General features: G+C 53.3%; 3 protein-coding genes across 3 annotated transcripts; all 3 read right to left on the minus strand.

Annotated features, from left to right (window-relative positions):
- Positions 1 to 2,621: 2,621 nt before the first annotated feature.
- BCR38DRAFT_477100 (uncharacterized protein) lies at positions 2,622 to 4,484 on the minus strand (the record flags this gene model as incomplete). The annotated part of the gene is made up of 2 exons (XM_040863063.1): positions 4,135 to 4,484; positions 2,622 to 4,074 (listed from the first exon to the last, which is right to left on the minus strand). The coding sequence occupies exons 1-2, from the start codon at positions 4,443 to 4,445 to the stop codon at positions 2,622 to 2,624; spliced, it is 1,764 nt and encodes a 587-aa protein (XP_040712722.1). The 5' UTR covers positions 4,446 to 4,484.
- A 1,731-nt stretch (positions 4,485 to 6,215) lies between these two features.
- BCR38DRAFT_398531 (sodium/hydrogen exchanger family protein) lies at positions 6,216 to 8,359 on the minus strand (the record flags this gene model as incomplete). The annotated part of the gene is made up of 5 exons (XM_040857693.1): positions 6,216 to 6,788; positions 6,861 to 7,214; positions 7,264 to 8,054; positions 8,190 to 8,258; positions 8,311 to 8,359. The coding sequence occupies 5 exons, from the start codon at positions 8,357 to 8,359 to the stop codon at positions 6,216 to 6,218; spliced, it is 1,836 nt and encodes a 611-aa protein (XP_040712723.1).
- Positions 8,360 to 15,820: 7,461 nt separating this feature from the next.
- On the minus strand, positions 15,821 to 18,016 carry BCR38DRAFT_57274 (major facilitator superfamily transporter). The gene is made up of 6 exons (XM_040865483.1): positions 17,779 to 18,016; positions 17,663 to 17,727; positions 17,540 to 17,610; positions 16,413 to 17,472; positions 16,244 to 16,348; positions 15,821 to 16,181 (listed from the first exon to the last, which is right to left on the minus strand). Exons 1-6 carry the CDS (start codon positions 17,831 to 17,833, stop codon positions 15,948 to 15,950), a joined length of 1,590 nt encoding a protein of 529 aa, XP_040712724.1. The 5' UTR covers positions 17,834 to 18,016; the 3' UTR covers positions 15,821 to 15,947.
- Positions 18,017 to 21,545: the final 3,529 nt, after the last annotated feature.

The raw sequence follows: 21,545 nt of genomic DNA on the forward strand, positions 1-21,545 counted from the left end.
GATTAACTGCTTCAACACTGGACTTATTGGGCGGGACCATGTCATCTTCGAGGCTGAAATATATGCAATTTTCGGTCTTCACAAAAGGAACTGGCCAACTAGTACTCAAGCAATCGAGTTGCGCAAAATCTTCGAAGGATTGCACAAAACAATAGACTTCCAAATATCGACAGAGTAGTGTGTTTTGTCTTGGCAACCTGAAAAAGTCTATGTTCAGCCCCGATAATTCGCCAAGATATATTGAGCGACGATAGTCCCAATATCCCGCCGCTGCTTGGTTCGCGGAATTGATCAGGAAACTAACCCACGGCAGAAGATCAAAATCTTCCCTCAAGACCCCGCGCTCACCTTAGAAGACATCAGCCTTCTATCTCAGGCCTGAACCCAAGCCGAAAGTTTACGGCATGGCTTGATGATTATACGTGGTACTCACCGACGCTTTTTAGGGGCTTTCCTCGTCGGCTCAGTGGGCAAGTACATGATTGGATAGATGAGATGATGGTGCCCCCGGAGTTAGAACTCGCTTAAGAGGTAATGACGGCGTTCTGATGTTGATGACATGAAATACGACGGATTCGTTCTGTCACCGAGTGAACCGAGACTAAACGTTAGATGAAGTGTAGGTCACAAAGCATTTCGTGGGGGTCTGTGGAAACTAATAGAATAACGTAGTCCACGGTCCAATTGCACACTTTGGCAGACCTTATACGACAATGTATAAGTGAATTCAACCACAACGCCTATCATCAATTGAAACTACTCAGAATCGTTATCTTCAGACGTCTCTACATCATTTCCACAAGTGCGCGCATTATGTCCGGGCTCGCCGCAGATTCTACAGCGCCGTACACGCGCAATTCGCCGCCTCGTACGACCACCAATTTGACGAAATTCGTCATGTAACTGCCCATCAACCTCTCATTGAGACTGTAGGTCCTGTCCAGCTTGTATACGAAGTGACCCTCCACTCTGTAGCTGTTTTTTCTTCGCACGGCGACGTCGACTTAAGGTCTCATTTGCCTTTCGAAGTGATTCGACCTCGCCTTCTAAAAGGGCAAGCCGATGCATAACCTTCGTTGTACCTCGCGCAATCTGATCTATTCCAGCAAAAATTGACGTTGGTGAGCTATTTTGATGTCGTACAATCCTATTTTTCACATAATCGCTTTGTGATTGGGCTTCGGTTGGGTTGTTCGGAGTCTTTGATTCCCAAGGGACGGGGAGACCAGCCGAGCTACCCGGTGTTGGCGTATGTAATTTCACATCGAGCTGTGATATGACATAATCTGCATCGTACGGAACTATTCCTACCACTCGGAAACCTCCTTGGATATTTGAAACCGTGAAAGTTGCGTTGTACGCGTTTAAAAACGCCGGTAAAAAGTCTTCTTTCGAGATATGACTTATATGTGCTTGCATGAGATCTTCGATTTCTTTTCCGTACGCTCTTTTTAACCCGCGAAAACAACCAACATCAAGAGGCTGGAGCTTATGCGACGAATGAGGAGGCATACAAAGCGTGACGATATTGTTAGCTTTGCAATATACCTCGAAATCGGTCGAGTGATGGCTTTCGTGACCGTCGAGGATCAATAGGCGATGAGTACCTTTCGTACGAGACTTGGTGTAATGATCGAAGTGTTTTATCCAATCTTCGCCTCTCTCGTTCGTAGTCCAGCCATTTTTAGTAACTGCGATAACCCAATCAGGCGGTAATGGGCTGTTTTCGTACCATGACGAGAGGTGGGTTTTGCCGGCGAAAATGATGTACGGAGGGAGGGCATAACCGGACGACCCAACGCCTTGAATAACTGTAACCCATTCCCGATTTCCTTGCTGGGCTGCTCTAGGCCTTCCGCGCCGATCAGAAGTCGTCACGGCCATTTCGGACGAGATTTGGCCCATCACAAAACCGGTCTCGTCGAAGTTGTAGGTATCCTCCTCCTGGATCGCGTATTTCGCAATTGTATTCCATACCAGGTCAAACCACGCGCGATACGCGTCGGGGTCTTCGCAGAGGACTCTCTGATAGTCGATCCTTCGATTTAAACGCGTCCGGAGGTCTGGTTGTCGTCTTACGAAGCTCGAGGCCCAGTTGACGCCGACGCGTTCCGCGTCACGACTTCGAAGTAATCGGTTGGCCATATCTTCAACACCACTCAATCGGGGAGGAAATGCTCGCGAATCTAGGTCGTTTATATGTCGTACGATTGCCTCTTCTTCGGAAGGAGTCAACTTTTGCGTTGGCGATCGCGTAATCGCTCGAGCGGTTTTACCGTCGCGTCGATACGCAAGGGTTCTAAAAGGTACGTTATAGATCTGACCAGCGCGACGTACACTTAATTTTGGATCAGATTGAAGCGCATGTAATGTTAGAATCATATCACTTTCGTTCCAAGAACCAACCATAGTTATGTGGTGAAAAACCGCAGGTCAAAGTGGTAGCGTACGAAAATCTGCCGAAGTGTGCAATTGGACCGTGGACTACGTTATAGAAACTCGAATATGGCCAATTGAAGAGGCTGAAGTGAAACCAACGAATATTTACTCACTTACATAGATTTCATGACGAATGGTTTCAACAGTACACATCATTAGGTATTTTTTTCGAAAATGCATAATTAGCTATCATATTCCTCCGGCCTTCGAGGACTGCGAGGACTGCGAGGACTAGTAGCGAGAACCCCCCCAAACGTCCCGTCACTCAACCTACTAAATTTACTTAGCCTAGGCAGCTCTTTATCAACATCTAGACGCTTTCCCGACTTCGCCCTATTCAAATCCCTAATTCCATTCACCACACCGCCACCACCACCGTGACTATTCCTACTACTCGACCCCATAACCCCCCTTACCCTCCTTTCCCCTCCTTCCTCTCCCTTATCCTCCTCCCCCACAACCGACCCCGGCATTTCATAAGTTCCCGCCGGCACCGTCAACCCCCCCGGCCACCTCTCCCTAACAAACGCCTCCCAATCCCCCGAACCCGACCCAGATCCAAGTCCCGTCTGCATCGACATCTCTGACTGCCTCGTCCACCTTGACGCTGACGTCAACGAAGACGCTCGCGTCGTGGACAGCGTCATAGAACCCTGCGCCCCCGCAGCCTTACTCAACATCCTTGACACCCGTGACATCCAGCTAAAGCTCCGGGAAAGCCGCACGGCGGCCTCGGTGGCTTCCAGCTCGGCGGGGTTTTCTCGCGTGCCGAGGGGTTTATGGGCGGCTGATAGTTCTGAGGTCTCTGGATGGGTGGTAATGAGCTCCCTATCGATTACTTTGGGTTGTTTCTGGTGATGTTTCTGGGACTCAAGGTCCTTGGTCGTGCTGGGTAGCCCCTTTTCGGTAGTGGACTTCCGACTGCGACGGATCCAGACGCCTACGCCGACAGCGGAGAGACGACTGGTTCTTAACGTTGATGCGTAATCGTTGTTGCGTTTACGGCGATAGCGTCGGGCGAAGAGGAAGGCAAGGATGCCCGCTACTACTGCGATTAAGGTGCCAGAGGGGACAATGGCGGCCAGGCTTGTGGTGTTCACGTTGTCTTTTTTGTTGCCGCTAGCTTGTGGTGAGCCCAGACCGTGTAAAGCTGTCGTCGAGGATGGCGAAGAAGATGAGCTGGTTGATTGGGTATCTACATCGGACCTTGTGCTGACGAGCGTCGTGTCCACTGTCCTCACCGTGGCGATGATGTCCGTTCCGACGCTGGTTCGTTCCGTGTTGACCACAACAGATGACACAGTGGTTATCACCGAAACACTGACTACGCTCGTTGCTTTTGGTATCGTCGTAAAGCCACCGACGAGAAACGTTGTTGACGCAGGCTCATCAGTGGTAGTACTTGACGTGTTTGACTCCACTTCTGTGGTTCCAGGTGTGCTCATCGCCACAGGCGCTGATGTTTCATCCGCGAGCGACAACCCTGGTGTTAAAGGGTGTGTTTCCAAAGACGTCAAGTCCTCCTCCCGAAAACGAATTTGCAGGGCCGGCCCAACTGTGAAAACTCCGTCATTCGTTACCGCTCCCCACACACCTCCCCGGAAATCTGTCGTGTCTGTTGTGCACGACTGGCCGCTAGAAGCGCATCGCGGTTAGGTCTGGTTTCCCGGAGACAGAACGATTACCAAGTCTTACCTTGGAACGCAATAGACCGCTGTCTCCCCATCCTCAACCGCAGGGAATCCTTCAGCCGTCCGTGTCTTGGTGATTTCGCATCCAGGCCCAACGACGAATCCACTAGGACAAATAGCTGGTGAATAGTAATGGAAACCCTCAGCAGATAAATTCTCTGCCCAAAACGGAGGATCACATGAGGAAGGCCCCGTCGTAGGGAATGGAGGATATTGTGAAGGCGCTTTCGTGGTAGTCAAGAGCCACGATGTCGCACACGGTGGCGTAAATACGGTTGTGAGTGCTGCGAGTGGCGAGGCGAAAGAGGCCGTCATGTCGCCTTATTTAATAAATGGACTATCCAGAGCCCGAAGAAACAAACGAAGAAAAAAAAACGCGACGATGCGCCCACCTTGTTACAATGTCAAGTACCATTCAGTGTCGAACCAGCCGTATTATCGTAAGAAACTAATCGCAACAAACAAAACTTATCAGGGATCTATCTACCCATAGAAAGAGAGGCGGTGGTGAGGTAGAAAGGACCGAACACCTGGTTTAAGCTTACCTGGGTCGACAAGATTAAGCCTACTCTTTAAGTTTTAAGGTTGCAAGCCTATGCCGCCGGAGATCCTGGTTGACGCCAGCATTTCGGGCGCCGATGTCACGACGCAACCGGGTCCTTAGCGGCGATCAAACGGTCTGACGAGGGTCCGACCGGGCCTATGTTGGCGGCAGTGCTCAAGACGAGTACGAAATAGTGGACTAAATGCGACAAACCCTGGAAGAAGCGCATCGTACCGAATGGCCGGCTCAAAACGGCGATAAAACGTCAGAGACCTAGAGCTCCAAACCGCGGGGAGCTGGAAGGTAGACCTACAAAACGGCCCTCGACCCCCCAGCTTGACGTGCTGTCGAGAAACTCGAGTCATTCTGCCTCTCTTGCCAGACCCATAGGTTTATCAATCACTTGGACGTAGCTTCTGACTCGGGATAGCCGCGCATTTTGTTTTTGGTAATCGTGCTGTAAGATCATAGACAAGATCTAGGCGCAGGGTTAGGTTCGGGGCCAGAGTTGAAGTTGAAGCTAGGGGTTCTAGATATCTGATAGCCCGGTAACTTTGTCATGCTGGTTTCAGATTCCCAATGGTTGCTGCTTTCCGTCCATGAAAGTCGCTAGAAGCTTGTTGGTGGAACTTATCAAGTATACTGTTATCTGGTACTACCCGCGGCTCGATTCTGGGATAGATATGAGGAATGGCGTGTGTATTAGTTCCGGCAGATATGACGATTGATCTGCATTATCGTCAAAACACGAGAAACGTCCATCTTTCAACCACACGACCTCCACTCGCATCTGTTCACTGCCAATTATGAAGTTTGATCAAGTTTCTCCCCAAAATCAAGATCGTCAAATCCGTGCATTCCGGCGGGGCGGTAGTTTATACCCTTCTCCACCTGCACAGCAACGTTGATTCACCATTCAAAACATCGAAGTGGATTCGAACGCTTTTTGAACCCCTTTGAACGAAGTGACTCAGTTTGCCTTGGCTGCGAGGCTTAGCTGCGGTAGATTGCTTGAGACACTAGTACCCCTGACCGCCGTCCTGAGACACGACGTGCCTCGTTTAGCAGGATCAATGCTACGTCCCAAAATCCGGCCTCCAGAACGTAAAGCAGATCATAACTATCGTCTTGCTTCATACAAAACGGAAAAAAGCGAGCGCAGAACCTTGGTGTGCTTTGCAGATATCAAAGAAGCAGTGGTAGGTTTTTGTCTATTGCGTCGCTCCTCTATGGATATGGTAATTGAGCCTTCTTGATCTTCGACCCTGTTTACCACCTATTTACAGCACGACGGGTCAGGTGCCCATTCCGACCTGTGTACGACGGACGCCACGCCTCGCTGTCTACGTCTACGGTGTCCAACCGGCCCAAAAGAACAATGGAGAAAAAAGAATATCCAACGAACGATTATTACCAGGGATCTTTCCCACTCAGCCTCGTTAACTGTTTCGGCCCATCGAGCACGGATGGGGACGATAACAAACATCCAAAAGACCTTGATCGGAAACAACACGCAAAGCAGACCCATCTGTCACTAGTCATCACCCCAACTTAGTCAAACTCTCAGCCCTAGACTGAGCCCTCACCTTCTCCTCCTCCACCGAGTCAATCCCCCAACTCATTCTACCCTCCTCCACTATCTCGGCAATAGTATCAGCCCGTCCAATAACATCGCCGCGCTCTCCTTCTCGTTCTTCCTTCCGCCTATTACCATTATGGCTTTCTCTCATCGTATTATTAGACACCGGCAGCCCCTCCAAAGCAACCGTGCGCCGGTGTCCCTGCCCGGGCCGACTGAATCGGTTATATGCGACGAAGTAATCGCTGTCTTCATCATCAGGACGGGCGTTGACGGGCGTCGCAATGGCTTTGCTCTTGCGCCGGACCTGGACAGCGTCGTCGGTTACGGGTGCTACGTCGTAGTACTGGTAGATGGCGTTCAAGGCGGGGATGCTGAGGCCGTGCACCACGATGCTGAAGAAGACAAGGAAGTAGACGCAGGGTACGAGGGCGCGCAGCAGGTTGTCTTCCATTGTGTCGGCTTTGCCTAAGGGGGGAAAGAGCGGTTTGGCGTGCTCGACATAGAATACGGCACCGACGCCTATGGGGCCAAACTATGTGGATGTGTAAGTAAGGGATATGGAAATGATGAGGACCATGTCACTTTGACGGCAAGTGATACTTACGTAGCCCATGAAGATAGCCTCTTTCCAGTTATTGACGCAACTGGGCATGGCTTTGTACATGATGAGCAGGGCGGGGATGCGCCGGAAGAGGAGAACCATAAAGCCTAGTCCAAGAAGACGCCAAATGGTGATGCCTGTCCCGTGGGGGTCGTGGAATTGGCTCCAGGGCATGATGATGCCGACGTACATGAACCCGGTCAAGTTGAGGAGCACGTCGATGCTCGAGTTGACTTCGTCGTCACGCTCTTCTGTTTCAGCTAGGTACTCGCCGTCCCAGTTGAGAGCGCAGCCTGCGCAGAAAGAGGCCAGAAGATCGTCAGTGCCGATACATCCACACGTGCCAACGACGAATAGCTGTTTGTTGTTAGTCGTTATCAGCAAAATTCACCCTGGTCTCACTTACACCAAGAGCAACCGGGAAGAGCAGGTAGCTCTCTTCATCGATCCATTTACGGCGCAAGCAGTACTTGATGGCTTTTCCCGCCCCAAATCCGATGACTGCACCATAAGGGACCGACATGACAACAGTATAGAGCCACGTCTCCAATCCCCAGTTTTCCATAACAATCCCAATAGTGGGATCAATAAGGCTTGGATTCTTCTGACCCGCTTCGCCCAACCGCCTGACTAGAGCCCCAGCGATAGTCACCGCCCCCGGCACGTCCAGTCCCCTGCTCTTGTCACCATCACCACCACCATGAAACCTCTCCGGCTCCAACCTCTTCATCAAGTAGGTAGCTAACATCAAAAACGGAAACCCAAACCCATCGTTCGCCCCGGCCTCAGCAGAAATGATCTCCCTCAGCGGCCTTGCCACATACTTCTCGGCGAACCTCCCCTTGGCAATTGCCTGGCTAAGCACGGGGTCTGTGCTTGTGACGCAGGCGCCAATGGCCATGGCAGCCAGCAACGAGACCTTGGGGATCGTGGCCATGAGACACGCCGATGTGCATAGCCACATGATGGTCATGACGGGGATGAGGACCACGAACATGGCGCGCATGTTGGATAAGGGGTACCGGGCGGGGAGCTGGTAGCCCGCGATGAGCAGCTGAATGCTGATGAGGACGCGCATGAAGCCGTGAGTTATGGCCGACTTTTCGGCGTCGGTCAGGGAGCCGGGGCCCCAACGCGAGTTGTTGAGGAAGTTGGCGGCGATGGGGCCGAGGGCGATGCCGATGGTCATGGCAGGTACTGTGTGGGCCGTGGGTGTTAGTCGGTACTAGAGTATGCGTTGGGGAAGGAAAGAGGGATGCCGGGTTGGGGACAGCGGCTGGGCGAAGCTTGCGGGCTTGGCATCGGGGGAAGAGAATGGGAGGGGGGACTTACGGGCTTCGCCGAGGAAGAGTCGGCTTTTGATCAGAATTGAAAATAGTCCTTGAATGACCATGAATCCGCCTTTTTAGGTTGTTAGTCATTATCCCGCTCTATGGTTGTTACTTCAACATACCAATGATGGCAATGGTCACATTCAACTCGCTCACGTCAAGAGTCGGCATCGTGACTATAAAGCAAAGGGCGAAAGGAGCGTACTTGGCGAAGACGACAACGATAACAAGAATGACCCCCGAAAGAACGAGAGGAATGGCAAGGCACCTATATAGCCTTGACTACCCACATCATTTATGTAACAAGAGGAAAAGTATTCAAGTCGATATTCAATTCTCGATTTGGTACTCTCCCCTGCCTAGCTGGCTTGGCGCTGGCCTTCAGTGGTATCTTGCAACCACATCTAGCGAATGAGTCCTGGCGATCGCATATCAACTCGACAGTCGATAGCCCGATCTGCTGCCGTTCCTGCTGTGGTGGTCCATAAGTCTCGGTACAACCCTTGTCTTACTGATAATGATCGGCGACGGCACCTTCCGGGGGCAGACAGCATTTGTCTCGAGTGTTCCGGGCTTGTGCGTCGGTCACTTAGGCTGAACAGTGGTTTATGTGTATGACACGGGGCAATAAAGATCGTGTGAACTGGTCATAAACGCTTGTGTAGGGGTTCGTTATCATCGGCCTCATGGCAATTGTTGCGCATGTGCTGGCTAGTTAAAGCCGATCGTTGTAGTGGTGTCTCCGAGATGTCTTGGATACTGTAGCTTGTGTGAGTTGTGCGAGACGTATCGTCGTGCGTCACCGTGACAAAGTCGTACGCTCTTTTACAAGAGACGCTGTTTTGGGGATTGATGTGGCAATTCGGTAGTGGGGCGGCAACTTTACTGAGAGATTGAGTCTGCACGGAATACATGTCCAAATTTGCGATTGGATGTCATTTGTATTGGTTGTACGGAGTATTGATCCAACATTGGGTATGGGGAAGTGGATCCGAGTATCGGCTAGAACAACACTTCCTTAAGTTTGTAGTATTCCGGTCGTACGTTCTCTCGGTTACGAGCACAGATGCGGGTTCGATGTACACCGGTAGTGATAGCTAGGTTCTGTGCATCATATAGTAGAAGCTTCAACATCTACAAGAAATACAACGTGCGGTTGGGTTCATCCTCAACACTAGTCCTCATTGATCATAAGTGGGTATATCGAACGAGTTCCAGACCAGCTATACATGAGTGATCACGATCACACAGTGGCCCAGTGCCCTCTCTCAAGCAAATCGATCGGAGTTTCTTATCCGTAAGGGTCGAGAACAATCTCTATGCTGCACCTTCCGCTCATCGGGTTCTCGTGAGAGTAAAAGGCCTTGTGTATGCGTAACTCGTAACTAATCCTGTGTCATTGGTCAGACTTGACAAGTCGTCTGTGAGATACAATCCACGTGCAGTCAGAACGAGGATGAATGGTTAGATGAACCGAACCAACTTCATCCAAGTGTTTCGGGGCACGAGTCCTCCAGAAGGTGATAGCCGATCTCGTTGTAACGAGACTCAAAGTCACAAAATTGATGTGGAAGTGACGATATGTTTCCACAGCCACACGTATATGAAGAGCTGTGTTGCTCAGATTAGGCTCACTACGAAACTATTTACACAATCTTCTCCAATGGGGATTAGGGCGATATCTCGGGTTTGCCGCACATGTATGACCGCATGATAGATAAAGGTTACAAGAGAGCTGAGTGTGGAGGAATCATTTTCACGCCACGACTATTGTGTATTCGTAGAATGCTTCTTGTGAATCTGGTCGTCCTATGAGTGTTTTCTGTGCAGGTAGTGATTTGTCGGATTCCTGTGCTCGCCTAAGTACCCATAGGAGTAGTTTCGATGCACGGTATGGTGATTAACTTGTAAAGAGCTTTACCCAGTAGTTGATGGGAATGATTCGGTGTTGAGACCCACACTGCCTTAACAACGTGAGTGTCGTTGTGTATTTCACTTAGGTAGAGTTTAGCACTTGTTTAGTATCTGGGTTAACTCATATGAGATGGTATGGTTTGATGCCGAAATGACCAATCTGATTGTGATATCCTTCCTATTATGTGTTTGCAAAGATTAGACATTCATCGTGTGTCAGGAATATTTATATTGACCATCCATCGCTCCATCTTTGGTATATCAGTAGTAAACAGCCGCATCTGAATTCTGGGGATACTCGCATTCTTCTTTGTGGCCTCAAGCTTCGTACATTCTGTCTGCGGATACTTCCGGCCTGAGTAATTAGTCCGCGTTTTTGTCCTCTACTTCTTTCGTCACTCTGTCCATCAAGGTTTCCCCACGAAAAAAAATCAATAGATCAGTCCGCGTACCGTCCTGGCTTTATCGTTGAACCTTCAAGACCATTACCCCGAATTGCCAGTTTGTGAGGCCATATGGCCACCACACAAAGTACCACATAATTTCTGCCGGTGGGGCAGGCGTCGCTCATTTCTACCTATATAAGGCCCTTACGGCTACAGTTCACTCCTTTGAAGATCCCCAGATATCATTTATTATTATTATTAAATACGCCGTAGGCTCGAAGCCCCCGGTACCTCTACTAGTACTCCCGTATGTCAAACCGTGCCCTAATGGCTGGACTAAATACATACGCTGCGTCGTCGGTTCGCCCTATTGGCGACTGCGTTGCGTTCACTACCATACTACGTTGGTTCTCAACCTACCAACAAAGTCCCCACTGAGAAGATCGATGCTATCTGGGCCTTGAAGCTGTCCGACCCGTCCCTAGCAGCCACCTTACAATAGTCCCACTAACTACTGGTTCTCCTGTTGCCGTTGCGAGGTCTCTGCGAGAGTATAGTGGCCGTGGTGCGATGGCGGCCCGCAATCGTTCCCTCGGTCCTTCCAACAGCCCGCAAAAGGGGATTACGTGCTCTGCCGTCTCAGGGGCGTCGCCACAGCGGCATAGCGGCGAGTACACGCCAAAAGCCCCTGTCTTGAATAAGAAGGCTGCTAGTCCTATTTTTTCCGTCCTGATCTGGCACAGCGTAGACGCCTCCAGTCGGTTCAGGCCGAAATACTTGCCCCCTTTCGGTATCTGCATCGAAGGGCCCTCCGGTTCCTCAGCGATAGCGCGTCGCTGGCGATCGTGATGCTCTGCTCCGGTGAGCCATCTCTTCCTCCAGTGGCCGAGGAGGGCAGCCGGGACCTCCTTTTCCTCACTCATCCACTCGGAGCCCCGGGCCTCCTTCTCCATAGTGTACCCTGCCGGTCGGAGTAGCTGCGACGCCTGCTTCCTCTTCGCCGGCCTATCCTGCCGGAGTATATGTGACGCTTTAGCACTCGCGCTGCGAAGCAGATTTCTCTTCCCGCTAAGCCGTAGCCGTTCTTCAAACTTAGCAGCCCGGGCACTAAGATAGAGGTCTAGTGGCGGGATTGCTGCTTCTGCTTCCAGGTGGCGAACCGGCGTCGCTTTGGGGGCGCCACAAACTACCCGGAGACACTCGTTCTGTATCCCCATCAGGCTCTTAGCTGGCCCTGCCGGTTCCTCACTTATAGTATGCCACGCAGTCGCTCCGAAGGCGATCGCGCTACGGATAACCACCGTATATAACAGCCTCGCCCGTATAAGATCGCAGCCCCACGACATATTGACTAGCTTTGTCAGGGCTAGCTTTTGAGTTGCCATTTTTGTTTTAACACGCTCAACATGGGCGTGCCACGTCAGTTTGCGGTCGAACCAGACTCCTAGGAACCTCGCTGAGACTACCGGCGACACTGTGGCGTCCCCAAGGCGAATACTTTGCGGCAAGGGCTCTCGGGCCCTAGTAAAGTGCATTAGCTCACTCTTGTCAGGGGCGAACTCCATCCCGTGCCTCACTGCCCACCGCTGACACGTAGCCCATGCGCTCTCCAACCGGCGGCAGGTCGTGTCTGGATCGGTGCCGACGCTTAGCAGGTTCGTGTCGTCCGCGAACCCGACTACTAAAAGTAGTGGATGCTGCTCCGCTAGCTCCTCGTACAGCGTTGAAATGTATAATATAAACAGTATCGGGGATAGCGGTGACCCCTGGGGGACGCCAGCTCGTAGGGGGATTGGCTCTGACTCCTTGCCATTGAACCGGAGGCGTACCGTCCTATCCTCCACGAAGCTGCGTACCCACTCCTGAACCCACTCCGGGTAGCCTTTCCGGGCTAATATGGAAATCAGCCGTCTGTAATTGACCGTATCGAATGCCCCCTTGATGTCTAGCTGTAGCAGCGAGGCGATGCCCCCGCGTCTCCACGCCGTATAGACCACGTCCTCAACTATACGTATTGCCAGTTCGGTGGACCTCTCAGCGCGGTTACCCATTTGGCCGTTTGGTAGTAGGCCGGCCGCCTCAGCTACTTTAGTGATACGCTGGCTCATCGCCGTCTCTATTACCTTCCCTACCATGCTAAGCAGGGCAATGGGGCGCCAGCCGCCAAGGGTCTGCTTCTGAGCTGTCGTTTTATTAGGCTTAGGGATAACAACCACCCTCGCTGAGCGGAAGCGCTCCGGGTAGTACCCCAGCCTAAAGCTAGCTGTTGCCAGATCCGCTAGGATCTCCCATAGGGGTTCCCCGCAGGCCTTTAGCAGGCCAGTGGGGATCAGGTCGTCGCCGGGAGCCTTCCGAGCAGCTGTTCCTTTGATGATAGACTCGATATCCATTGTGGTCACCTCCCTAGGGACGTTCAGCTCTGGTCTTGTCTGTAATAGGCCGCGATCGAGGTCCGATAGATCTATACACGGGTCTGGGAAGAACCTCTCAGCTAGTAATTTTGCCTTCTCATCATGTGTACGTGCTGTAAGCGTGTCGCCGGCGTCCCTCCGGAGATCTGGCAAGCCGTGGGCCTCAGGGGGGGCCCAGCTCCGTAGCCTAGCCCACCTCTGCAGTGCCCACAGGCTTTTGTGATCCTTCGCCGTCCCCTCGAGCTTCTCGTGCCAGCTACGCGTCTGCGCTTCGCTGATCTCGAGCCGTTGTTTTTGGACGGCTCTTGTATATTCGTCCCAGTTGGTCTGCGACCTTGCCTGGAGGTAGTCCCGCCGTCGTCTCTTCGTCTCAGCGCAAGCCTTGCTAACCTGCGGGCACCACCACGGGACCCCAGCGCCTCGGCCAACGGTGCGTCTCGGGACCGCCACGTCGGCGATCTCTTGGAGGTTCCGGATAACCCAGTCAACAGCCTGGTCCAACTCCGTTATCGTCTCAACCGGCAAATAATTCATAAATCTCTGGCTTGATTCGGCTACGATGAGCCACTTATCCGCCATCGCCCAGTTCCACCCTTCGACACTGCGGCGGCCCTCCTTGACTGCCTCCCCGTTGGATATTACCCTAATCACTTGCGCTCTGTGGTCTGAGCCCTCTAGGCCCGGGTCCCCATCGTAATCAATCCTAGCCCCTTTCGTCACCCAGGCTAGGTCGATAGTTGAGTCTCGTTGTTTGTGCCTTTGCCGTGTGATTTCCCCGAACGGCGTAACGAGCTCTAATCGCCAGCGTCGCGCAAACTCCACTACGTTGTCGCTGCCCCGTGACGACCGTCCGTGGACGTCCCACAGCGGGTGATGTGTATTGAAGTCCCCTACGAGGACCTGTGTCCCCTCCGGCGCCCCATTAGGGAGGTCTTGGAGCGGGCTGACCCAGCGGCTCCCGGTCTGGTTTGGTGAATAGATAGACCATATTGTAAGGGCGTCCGGGCCTACCCCGAACGTAATACTACCCCAGTCCATCCCGGTACGGGGTCGCAACGTAGCCACGTCGTATCGTTTATGGACATATAGCGCAGCTCTGCCGCTGCTGTACACTACTTCGTACCTGGACGACTTCGGGCAATAAATCGCCTTCGTCCGCCGGTTGATCCATGGCTCTTGAGCCGCTATCATATCATAGTCACCCCCCTTATCCAGCGCTAGCGTTGCGTTCGCCTTTGAATCTGCGATATTCCAGTAGAAAATAGAGACTACCATTAAGCTGTCGATGGTATATCTTCGTTCGTACGTCCATTAGTGAGGAAGCTACGCATTGCTGACGCAGACCGTTCGGTTCGCTCCTGCTCCACTCGCGATCCGCCTAGGGGGCGGCCCCGGGGTTGTACAACTGTAAACCCGTCGCTGGTCAATGAGCTAGGTGGTGTGAGCCTGCCCTCACTAGATAACCCGTCCGAGTAGCTGCGGACCTCAAATTGTCGGGGGCGGTGAGCGTACGCCTCGCGTACGCGTAGCCGCTGCTATTCTGCCGTAGGGCAGTCCCTGTCCCACGCCGTGTGCTTCCCTTTGCAGTTCACACAACGTTTTTTGCCGCTAGGTGCCTTCTCGGGGCAGTCTTTTTCACCCCCTGGGTGTGCCGTTGCAGCGCAGACGCCGCAACGCGCCGTCTTCTTGCAGTGTTTCGCGATATGGCCGTATTCGTAGCACTGGCAGCACTGCCGAACCCGAAGATTGCCGTCGTACGGCTCGCAATCGAATATCTGGGCCTCCCAAATAAGCCCTTCGGAGCATAGTTCCATCGCCGCCTCCACGCTATCCACGTGTAGTATCAGGGCCGCATACGGTGCTTGCGGCGCCCGGGGGAGGTTCCTTTTAGCCTTAGAGGTGCTTTGTATTGTCCCGCTTCAGGTCTTTAAGTAGCTGGCTCTCGTCGTGGACCTCTCGCAGCCGTTTCGCAGGCAGCCCCTTCGCGATCACTGCAACTTCTCTGCGGTTGAGAAGTGCCTTATCGCCGAAGGCACTACGCACCCACCTGCTGTCCGTGGTCGCCGCTGAGGCCGACTGCTTAAACGTCACTACGGTATCGCCACTGCGCAGCCTGCGGGCCGCCACTGCATCGGTGCTGCCGCGTGCACTGTTCACCCCTTTTACGACCTCAGCCGCCGATCTGTTCTTCATATTAGGGTCCTCTGTCCCCCGGATCACTACCTCTCTCTCCCTTCGCTGGGGCACTACAACCCGCTGCTGCCACACTGGGGCTTCACCGGGTCCCCGTCCCTGGGCCGATCCTGAGGCGATTGAGGCCCAGGATCGAGTTGTAGGCAAGGCCACGTTCTTCACCGTATCCTGCATGGTCTTCTCAACCATCGTCTGGATCGCCGCAGGAATTTCGGCAAGGGCCAGAGTCACTGCCAGTACGTCGGCATGTGTGGCGGGTCTGTCGCCCCCCTCCTCCAGCGTCCTGCCGGCTAGTTTCAACCCCAGCCAACGCTCCATCAAACCCCCCATGACCTCAATCTTCTCATGTGGGACCAAGTCGGCAATCTCTTGTTTTACCTTTTGTCGTTTTTTTTTCGATGTCTTCCCTCTTTGCGTTCTTCCTGCTGATGCGCTCCACGTTCGGTGCGTGGGCACTTTCGTTGGCCTGGGGGTGGTGAAAACTCTGTTCGAGTCCCGCCCGTCCCCCGTCGATCACCATCGGCGCCGCCATCGCTTGCGTCCTCGCTTCGCGTGCGATGCGAGGTCACTGTCCAACGTAAATGGTCGTTAGGAATCGAATGCCGCAATCGGTTTGATGATTTGACGCTGTTCGAAGAAGTTATCGATGAAAGTCAGAAACCTCCTTGATTGGATCTTGCCAACAACGAAGAGCTCTACAGTTATAGAAGCATTGGAGAGCTCAGTGATGATTTATGAATAAAAGAGTATAATTAAATGTAAGAACTTCCAATACTAGTCATGTCATATTAGTTCTTCAATATCAAGCGTTACACCAATCTACACCGAAAAAACACGCAGAGTGCTTTATCAGACTTATCCCCGCCGAGCCGCAAATCTCTCATACCTGTCCGCAGACCAGACTCTCATCCTCCTGCCCCAGATCATCATCATTATAGTTGACGAGAGAGTGACGAGACAAAGTATGGTAGCGGTGATAAACATGTTCTCAAGTCCCATTGATTCGATCCAGGGTGTCAAGGCGAACACTATAAGAGTGGCGAACGCATTCCTCGTAAAGGCAATGGGAACCAGGGCACTGCCAATAATCTGAGGGAAAGCGCCAATTAGATTTGACGCTTCTCATCTAAACTCGGGAAATGGTGTCTTACCTTGCTGTAGCAATCTTGAACGTATGTGAGGACGCCGTCACCCAGGAGACTCATGCCAAACCCGAAAATCGCGAGGCCTATTGCGGGTATAATCCACGGTTTGCCCTTGAGTTTGATGTCAATATACCTGTTTTCTCATAACTTCTAGGAATGGAAACATCTCACGTACTTCAGTCATACTCAATCCAAACACCAACATACCAGTAGGAACCAGGAAGACTCCTGGTAACGCCATCCACAGCCTCATTTCCGGCTCGTAAGTCCCTCCATTGCGTCTAGCCAGCTTCAGAATCAACCAATCGTTGACGGGGGCGAACATGAGGCCGATGACGCTGCCGATGAACGGTGGGAGGTTCATGAGTCCAATCGCGGATGCTGAAAAGTTGTACGGCTCGATCGGAAAATAAGTCGATAGAGTGGTTAGCAAAACGGAGAACCATGCAAGTAGCGAGCCCCAGATCAAAGCCGTGTACGCCACCGGAGGCAGTGCGAAAAGCTCCAGAAACTCAACGATCTGCTGGAAATAAGGTGCTCCCCGAGGCTCTCGAGTAATCAAGGCAAAGCGCTCGCGAAGGGGTCTCTTGGGGAACTCCGCAGTCGTTTTCGAAATTTGAGGTTCCGCAGACTTGACGTCGCCATGAGCACTAGAAGTAACAGCACCATCCTCCCCATCAACATAGACATCGCCAGTTTCTGACGATCGCCGGCGCAACTGGGCAGGGACCCTAACGGCGTACTTGGATTCCTCGTAGAAGAAAACGAACAACAGGAGAGAAACGCCGAGTAGAATAGACGTCCACCACCATATCCACCGCCATCCCATAGCCACAGCCACGTAACCCGCTGCAACAGGCGCCAGGAAAGAGCCCATATTCACCATCATCAAATACACTCCGTTCATAGTCGCACGCTCGTGGACGAAAAACAGGTCCGCGACCGTTATCTGTACGATACTCTCACTGATCGCCCCGGCGGCACCACTCACAACATTGACGGTGATGAGTTCGGGTCCCGTGTTTACCTTGGCCTGCCATATCCCCGTGGCGAGCTGGATAGCGGTGCTGACGATGTAGACGGGGCGGCGGCCGTAATTGACGGCTAGGGGCACGAAAAATATGCAGCCGACGGCGATGCCGGCGCAGCACGAGGCGAAGGAGTAGTTCATGTCTTCGTAGCTGATGCCGAGTTCGAGGTTCATGGGGGACCAGACTACGGTGCCTATATCGAGACTGGGGATTGAGCTTGGGTAAGCTGGGGGATAATTGTGAGAAAGATGTTGTGCTGTGATTGACGTACAGCACAAAGGTCATGAGGGCGTAGAAGCAGACGATGCCGTAGTGGACCACCTTGCGGGCTTTGGACCAATTCTGACAGAATCTCATCAGCAAGCAGTGACGGGTCAGACTAGAAGAGACGGACCAGCGGCTGTTCGGGGTCTAGGGATGGCTGAGGCTGGAGAATGAGCCGCTCATGTTCCGAAGATACTACAAGACCAGGTTAGAATTGCCCTGTCGTTGACAGAGCTGTATACTTGCCATCTTCTATTGACACCGTGCCAGGCAGCAGCCGGTGGAACGGAGTATCGTCCATCGTGTTGAGCCTAGTCAGTATTTTCGATAGAGGTCAAAAAGAGCGAATTGCCTGAAAGCCCGGAAAGTCAGAGCACAGGTCTAGCAACACCCACTTCGTGTACCTGTGTCCTGACGTAGTTGGCCACTATTAATGCGACTACAAACTTTATAAAATACTGTGAGCGTGATGAACCAAGTTTACGGCCAAAATTTATAGACGAGGAAGAGACGAAAAAAAGCAAGCCTATACCAGATTATCTATAGCCTATTGAGAACCTCAGGAAATCAAATGCCGCCATGGTCCTTGATAAGCTCAACACTGGGAGCCGGCGTGGTGAGCCAATCATAATAGGTCAAGGATCCGATCGTATGCAGGGATGCAGTCATGCCTGCAGCAAGTCAGCCACATGATGCAGTGAATGGTGGCCGTCATCAAAACGGTTACGCGGGTGCGCCCCGGGAGAACAGAACATGGCGGAGTTAAAGCAGTATGATGCCCTCGATCCCCCACCCCCCATGACCTCAATCTTCTCACGTGGGACCAAGTCGGCAATCTCTTGTTCTACCTTTTGTAGTTCTCTTCCGATCCCTTCCCTCTCTGCGTTCTTTCTGCTGGTGCGCTCCACGTTCGGTGCGTGGGCACTTTCGTTGGCGTGGGGGTGGTGAAAACTCTGTTCGAGTCCCGTCCGTCCCCCGTCGATCACCATCGGCGCCGCCATCGCTTGCGTCCTCGCTTCGCGTGCGATGCGAGGTCACTGTCCGACGTAAACGGTCGTTAGGAATCGAATGCCGCAATCGGTTTGATGATTTGACGCTGTTCGAAGAAGTTATCGATGAAAGTCAGAAATCTCCCTCCAATGCCTGCGAAGATTTAAAAAAGGGAGATTTCTGACTTTCATCGATAACTTCTTCGAACAGCGTCAAATCATCAAACCGATTGCGGCATTCGATTCCTAACGACCGTTTACGTCGGACAGTGACCTCGCATCGCACGCGAAGCGAGGACGCAAGCGATGGCGGCGCCGATGGTGATCGACGGGGGACGGGCGGGACTCGAACAGAGTTTTCACCACCCCCACGCCAACGAAAGTGCCCACGCACCGAACGTGGAGCGCACCAGCAGAAAGAACGCAGAGAGGGAAGGGATCGGAAGAGAACTACAAAAGGTAGAACAAGAGATTGCCGACTTGGTCCCACGTGAGAAGATTGAGGTCATGGGGGGTTTGATGGAGCGTTGGCTGGGGTTGAAACTAGCCGGCAGGACGCTGGAGGAGGGGGGCGACAGACCCGCCACACATGCCGACGTACTGGCAGTGACTCTGGCCCTTGCCGAAATTCCTGCGGCGATCCAGACGATGGTTGAGAAGACCATGCAGGATACGGTGAAGAACGTGGCCTTGCCTACAACTCGATCCTGGGCCTCAATCGCCTCAGGATCGGCCCAGGGACGGGGACCCGGTGAAGCCCCAGTGTGGCAGCAGCGGGTTGTAGTGCCCCAGCGAAGGGAGAGAGAGGTAGTGATCCGGGGGACAGAGGACCCTAATATGAAGAACATATCGGCGGCTGAGGTCGTAAAAGGGGTGAACAGTGCACGCGGCAGCACCGATGCAGTGGCGGCCCGCAGGCTGCGCAGTGGCGATACCGTAGTGACGTTTAAGCAGTCGGCCTCAGCGGCGACCACGGACAGCAGGTGGGTGCGTAGTGCCTTCGGCGATAAGGCACTTCTCAACCGCAGAGAAGTTGCAGTGATCGCGAAGGGGCTGCCTGCGAAACGGCTGCGAGAGGTCCACGACGAGAGCCAGCTACTTAAAGACCTGAAGCGGGACAATACAAAGCACCTCTCTAAGGCTAAAAGAAACCTCCCCCGGGCGCCGCAAGCACCGTATGCGGCCCTGATACTACACGTGGATAGCGTGGAGGCGGCGATGGAACTATGCTCCGAAGGGCTTATTTGGGAGGCCCAGATATTCGATTGCGAGCCGTACGACGGCAATCTTCGGGTTCGGCAGTGCTGCCAGTGCTACGAATACGGCCATATCGCGAAACACTGCAAGAAGACGGCGCGTTGCGGCGTCTGCGCTGCAACGGCACACCCAGGGGGTGAAAAAGACTGCCCCGAGAAGGCACCTAGCGGCAAAAAACGTTGTGTGAACTGCAAAGGGAAGCACACGGCGTGGGACAGGGACTGCCCTACGGCAGAACAGCAGCGGCTACGCGTACGCGAGGCGTACGCTCACCGCCCCCGACAATTTGAGGTCCGCAGCTACTCGGACGGGTTATCTAGTGAGGGCAGGCTCACACCACCTAGCTCATTGACCAGCGACGGGTTTACAGTTGTACGACCCCGGGGCCGCCCCCTGGGCGGATCGCGAGTGGAGCAGGAGCGAACCGAACGGTCTGCGTCAGCAATGCGTAGCTTCCTCACTAAGGGACGTACGAACGAAGATATACCATCGACAGCTTAATGGTAGTCTCTATTCTCTACTGGAATATCGCAGATTCAAAGGCGAACGCAACGCTAGCGCTGGATAAGGGGGGTGACTATGATATAATAGCGGTTCAAGAGCCATGGATCAACCGGCGGACGAAGGCGATTTATTGCCCGAAGTCGTCCAGGTACGAAGTAGTGTACAGCAGCGGCAGAGCTGCGCTATATGTCCATAAACGATACGACGTGGCTACGTTGCGACCCCGTACCGGGATGGACTGGAGCAGTATTACGTTCGGGGCAGGCCCGGACGCCCTTACAATCTGGTCTATCTATTCACCAAACCAGACCGGGAGCCGCTGGGTCAGCCCGCTCCAAGACCTCCCTAATGGGGCGCCGGAGGGGACACAGGTCCTCGTAGGGGACTTCAATACACATCACCCGCTGTGGGACGTCCACGGACGGTCGTCACGGGGCAGCGACAACGTAGTGGAGTTTGCGCGACGCTGGCGATTAGAGCTCGTTACGCCGTTCGGGGAAATCACACGGCAAAGGCACAAACAACGAGACTCAACTATCGACCTAGCCTGGGTGACGAAAGGGGCTAGGATTGATTACGATGGGGACCCGGGCCTAGAGGGCTCAGACCACAGAGCGCAAGTGATTAGGGTAATATCCAACGGGGAAGCAGTCAAGGAGGGCCGCCGCAGTGTCGAAGGGTGGAACTGGGCGATGGCGGATAAGTGGCTCATCGTAGCCGAATCAAGCCAGAGATTTATGAATTATTTGCCGGTTGAGACGATAACGGAGTTGGACCAGGCTGTTGACTGGGTTATCCGGAACCTCCAAGAGATCGCCGACGTGGCGGTCCCGAGACGCACCGTTGGCCGAGGCGCTGGGGTCCCGTGGTGGTGCCCGCAGGTTAGCAAGGCTTGCGCTGAGACGAAGAGACGACGGCGGGACTACCTCCAGGCAAGGTCGCAGACCAACTGGGACGAATATACAAGAGCCGTCCAAAAACAACGGCTCGAGATCAGCGAAGCGCAGACGCGTAGCTGGCACGAGAAGCTCGAGGGGACGGCGAAGGATCACAAAAGCCTGTGGGCACTGCAGAGGTGGGCTAGGCTACGGAGCTGGGCCCCCCCTGAGGCCCACGGCTTGCCAGATCTCCGGAGGGACGCCGGCGACACGCTTACAGCACGTACACATGATGAGAAGGCAAAATTACTAGCTGAGAGGTTCTTCCCAGACCCGTATATAGATCTATCGGACCTCGATCGCGGCCTATTACAGACGAGACCAG

Source organism: Pseudomassariella vexata (genome assembly GCF_002105095.1).
Source record: "Pseudomassariella vexata strain CBS 129021 chromosome Unknown BCR38scaffold_12, whole genome shotgun sequence".
NCBI classification, from domain to species: Eukaryota; Fungi; Ascomycota; class Sordariomycetes; order Amphisphaeriales; family Pseudomassariaceae; genus Pseudomassariella; species Pseudomassariella vexata.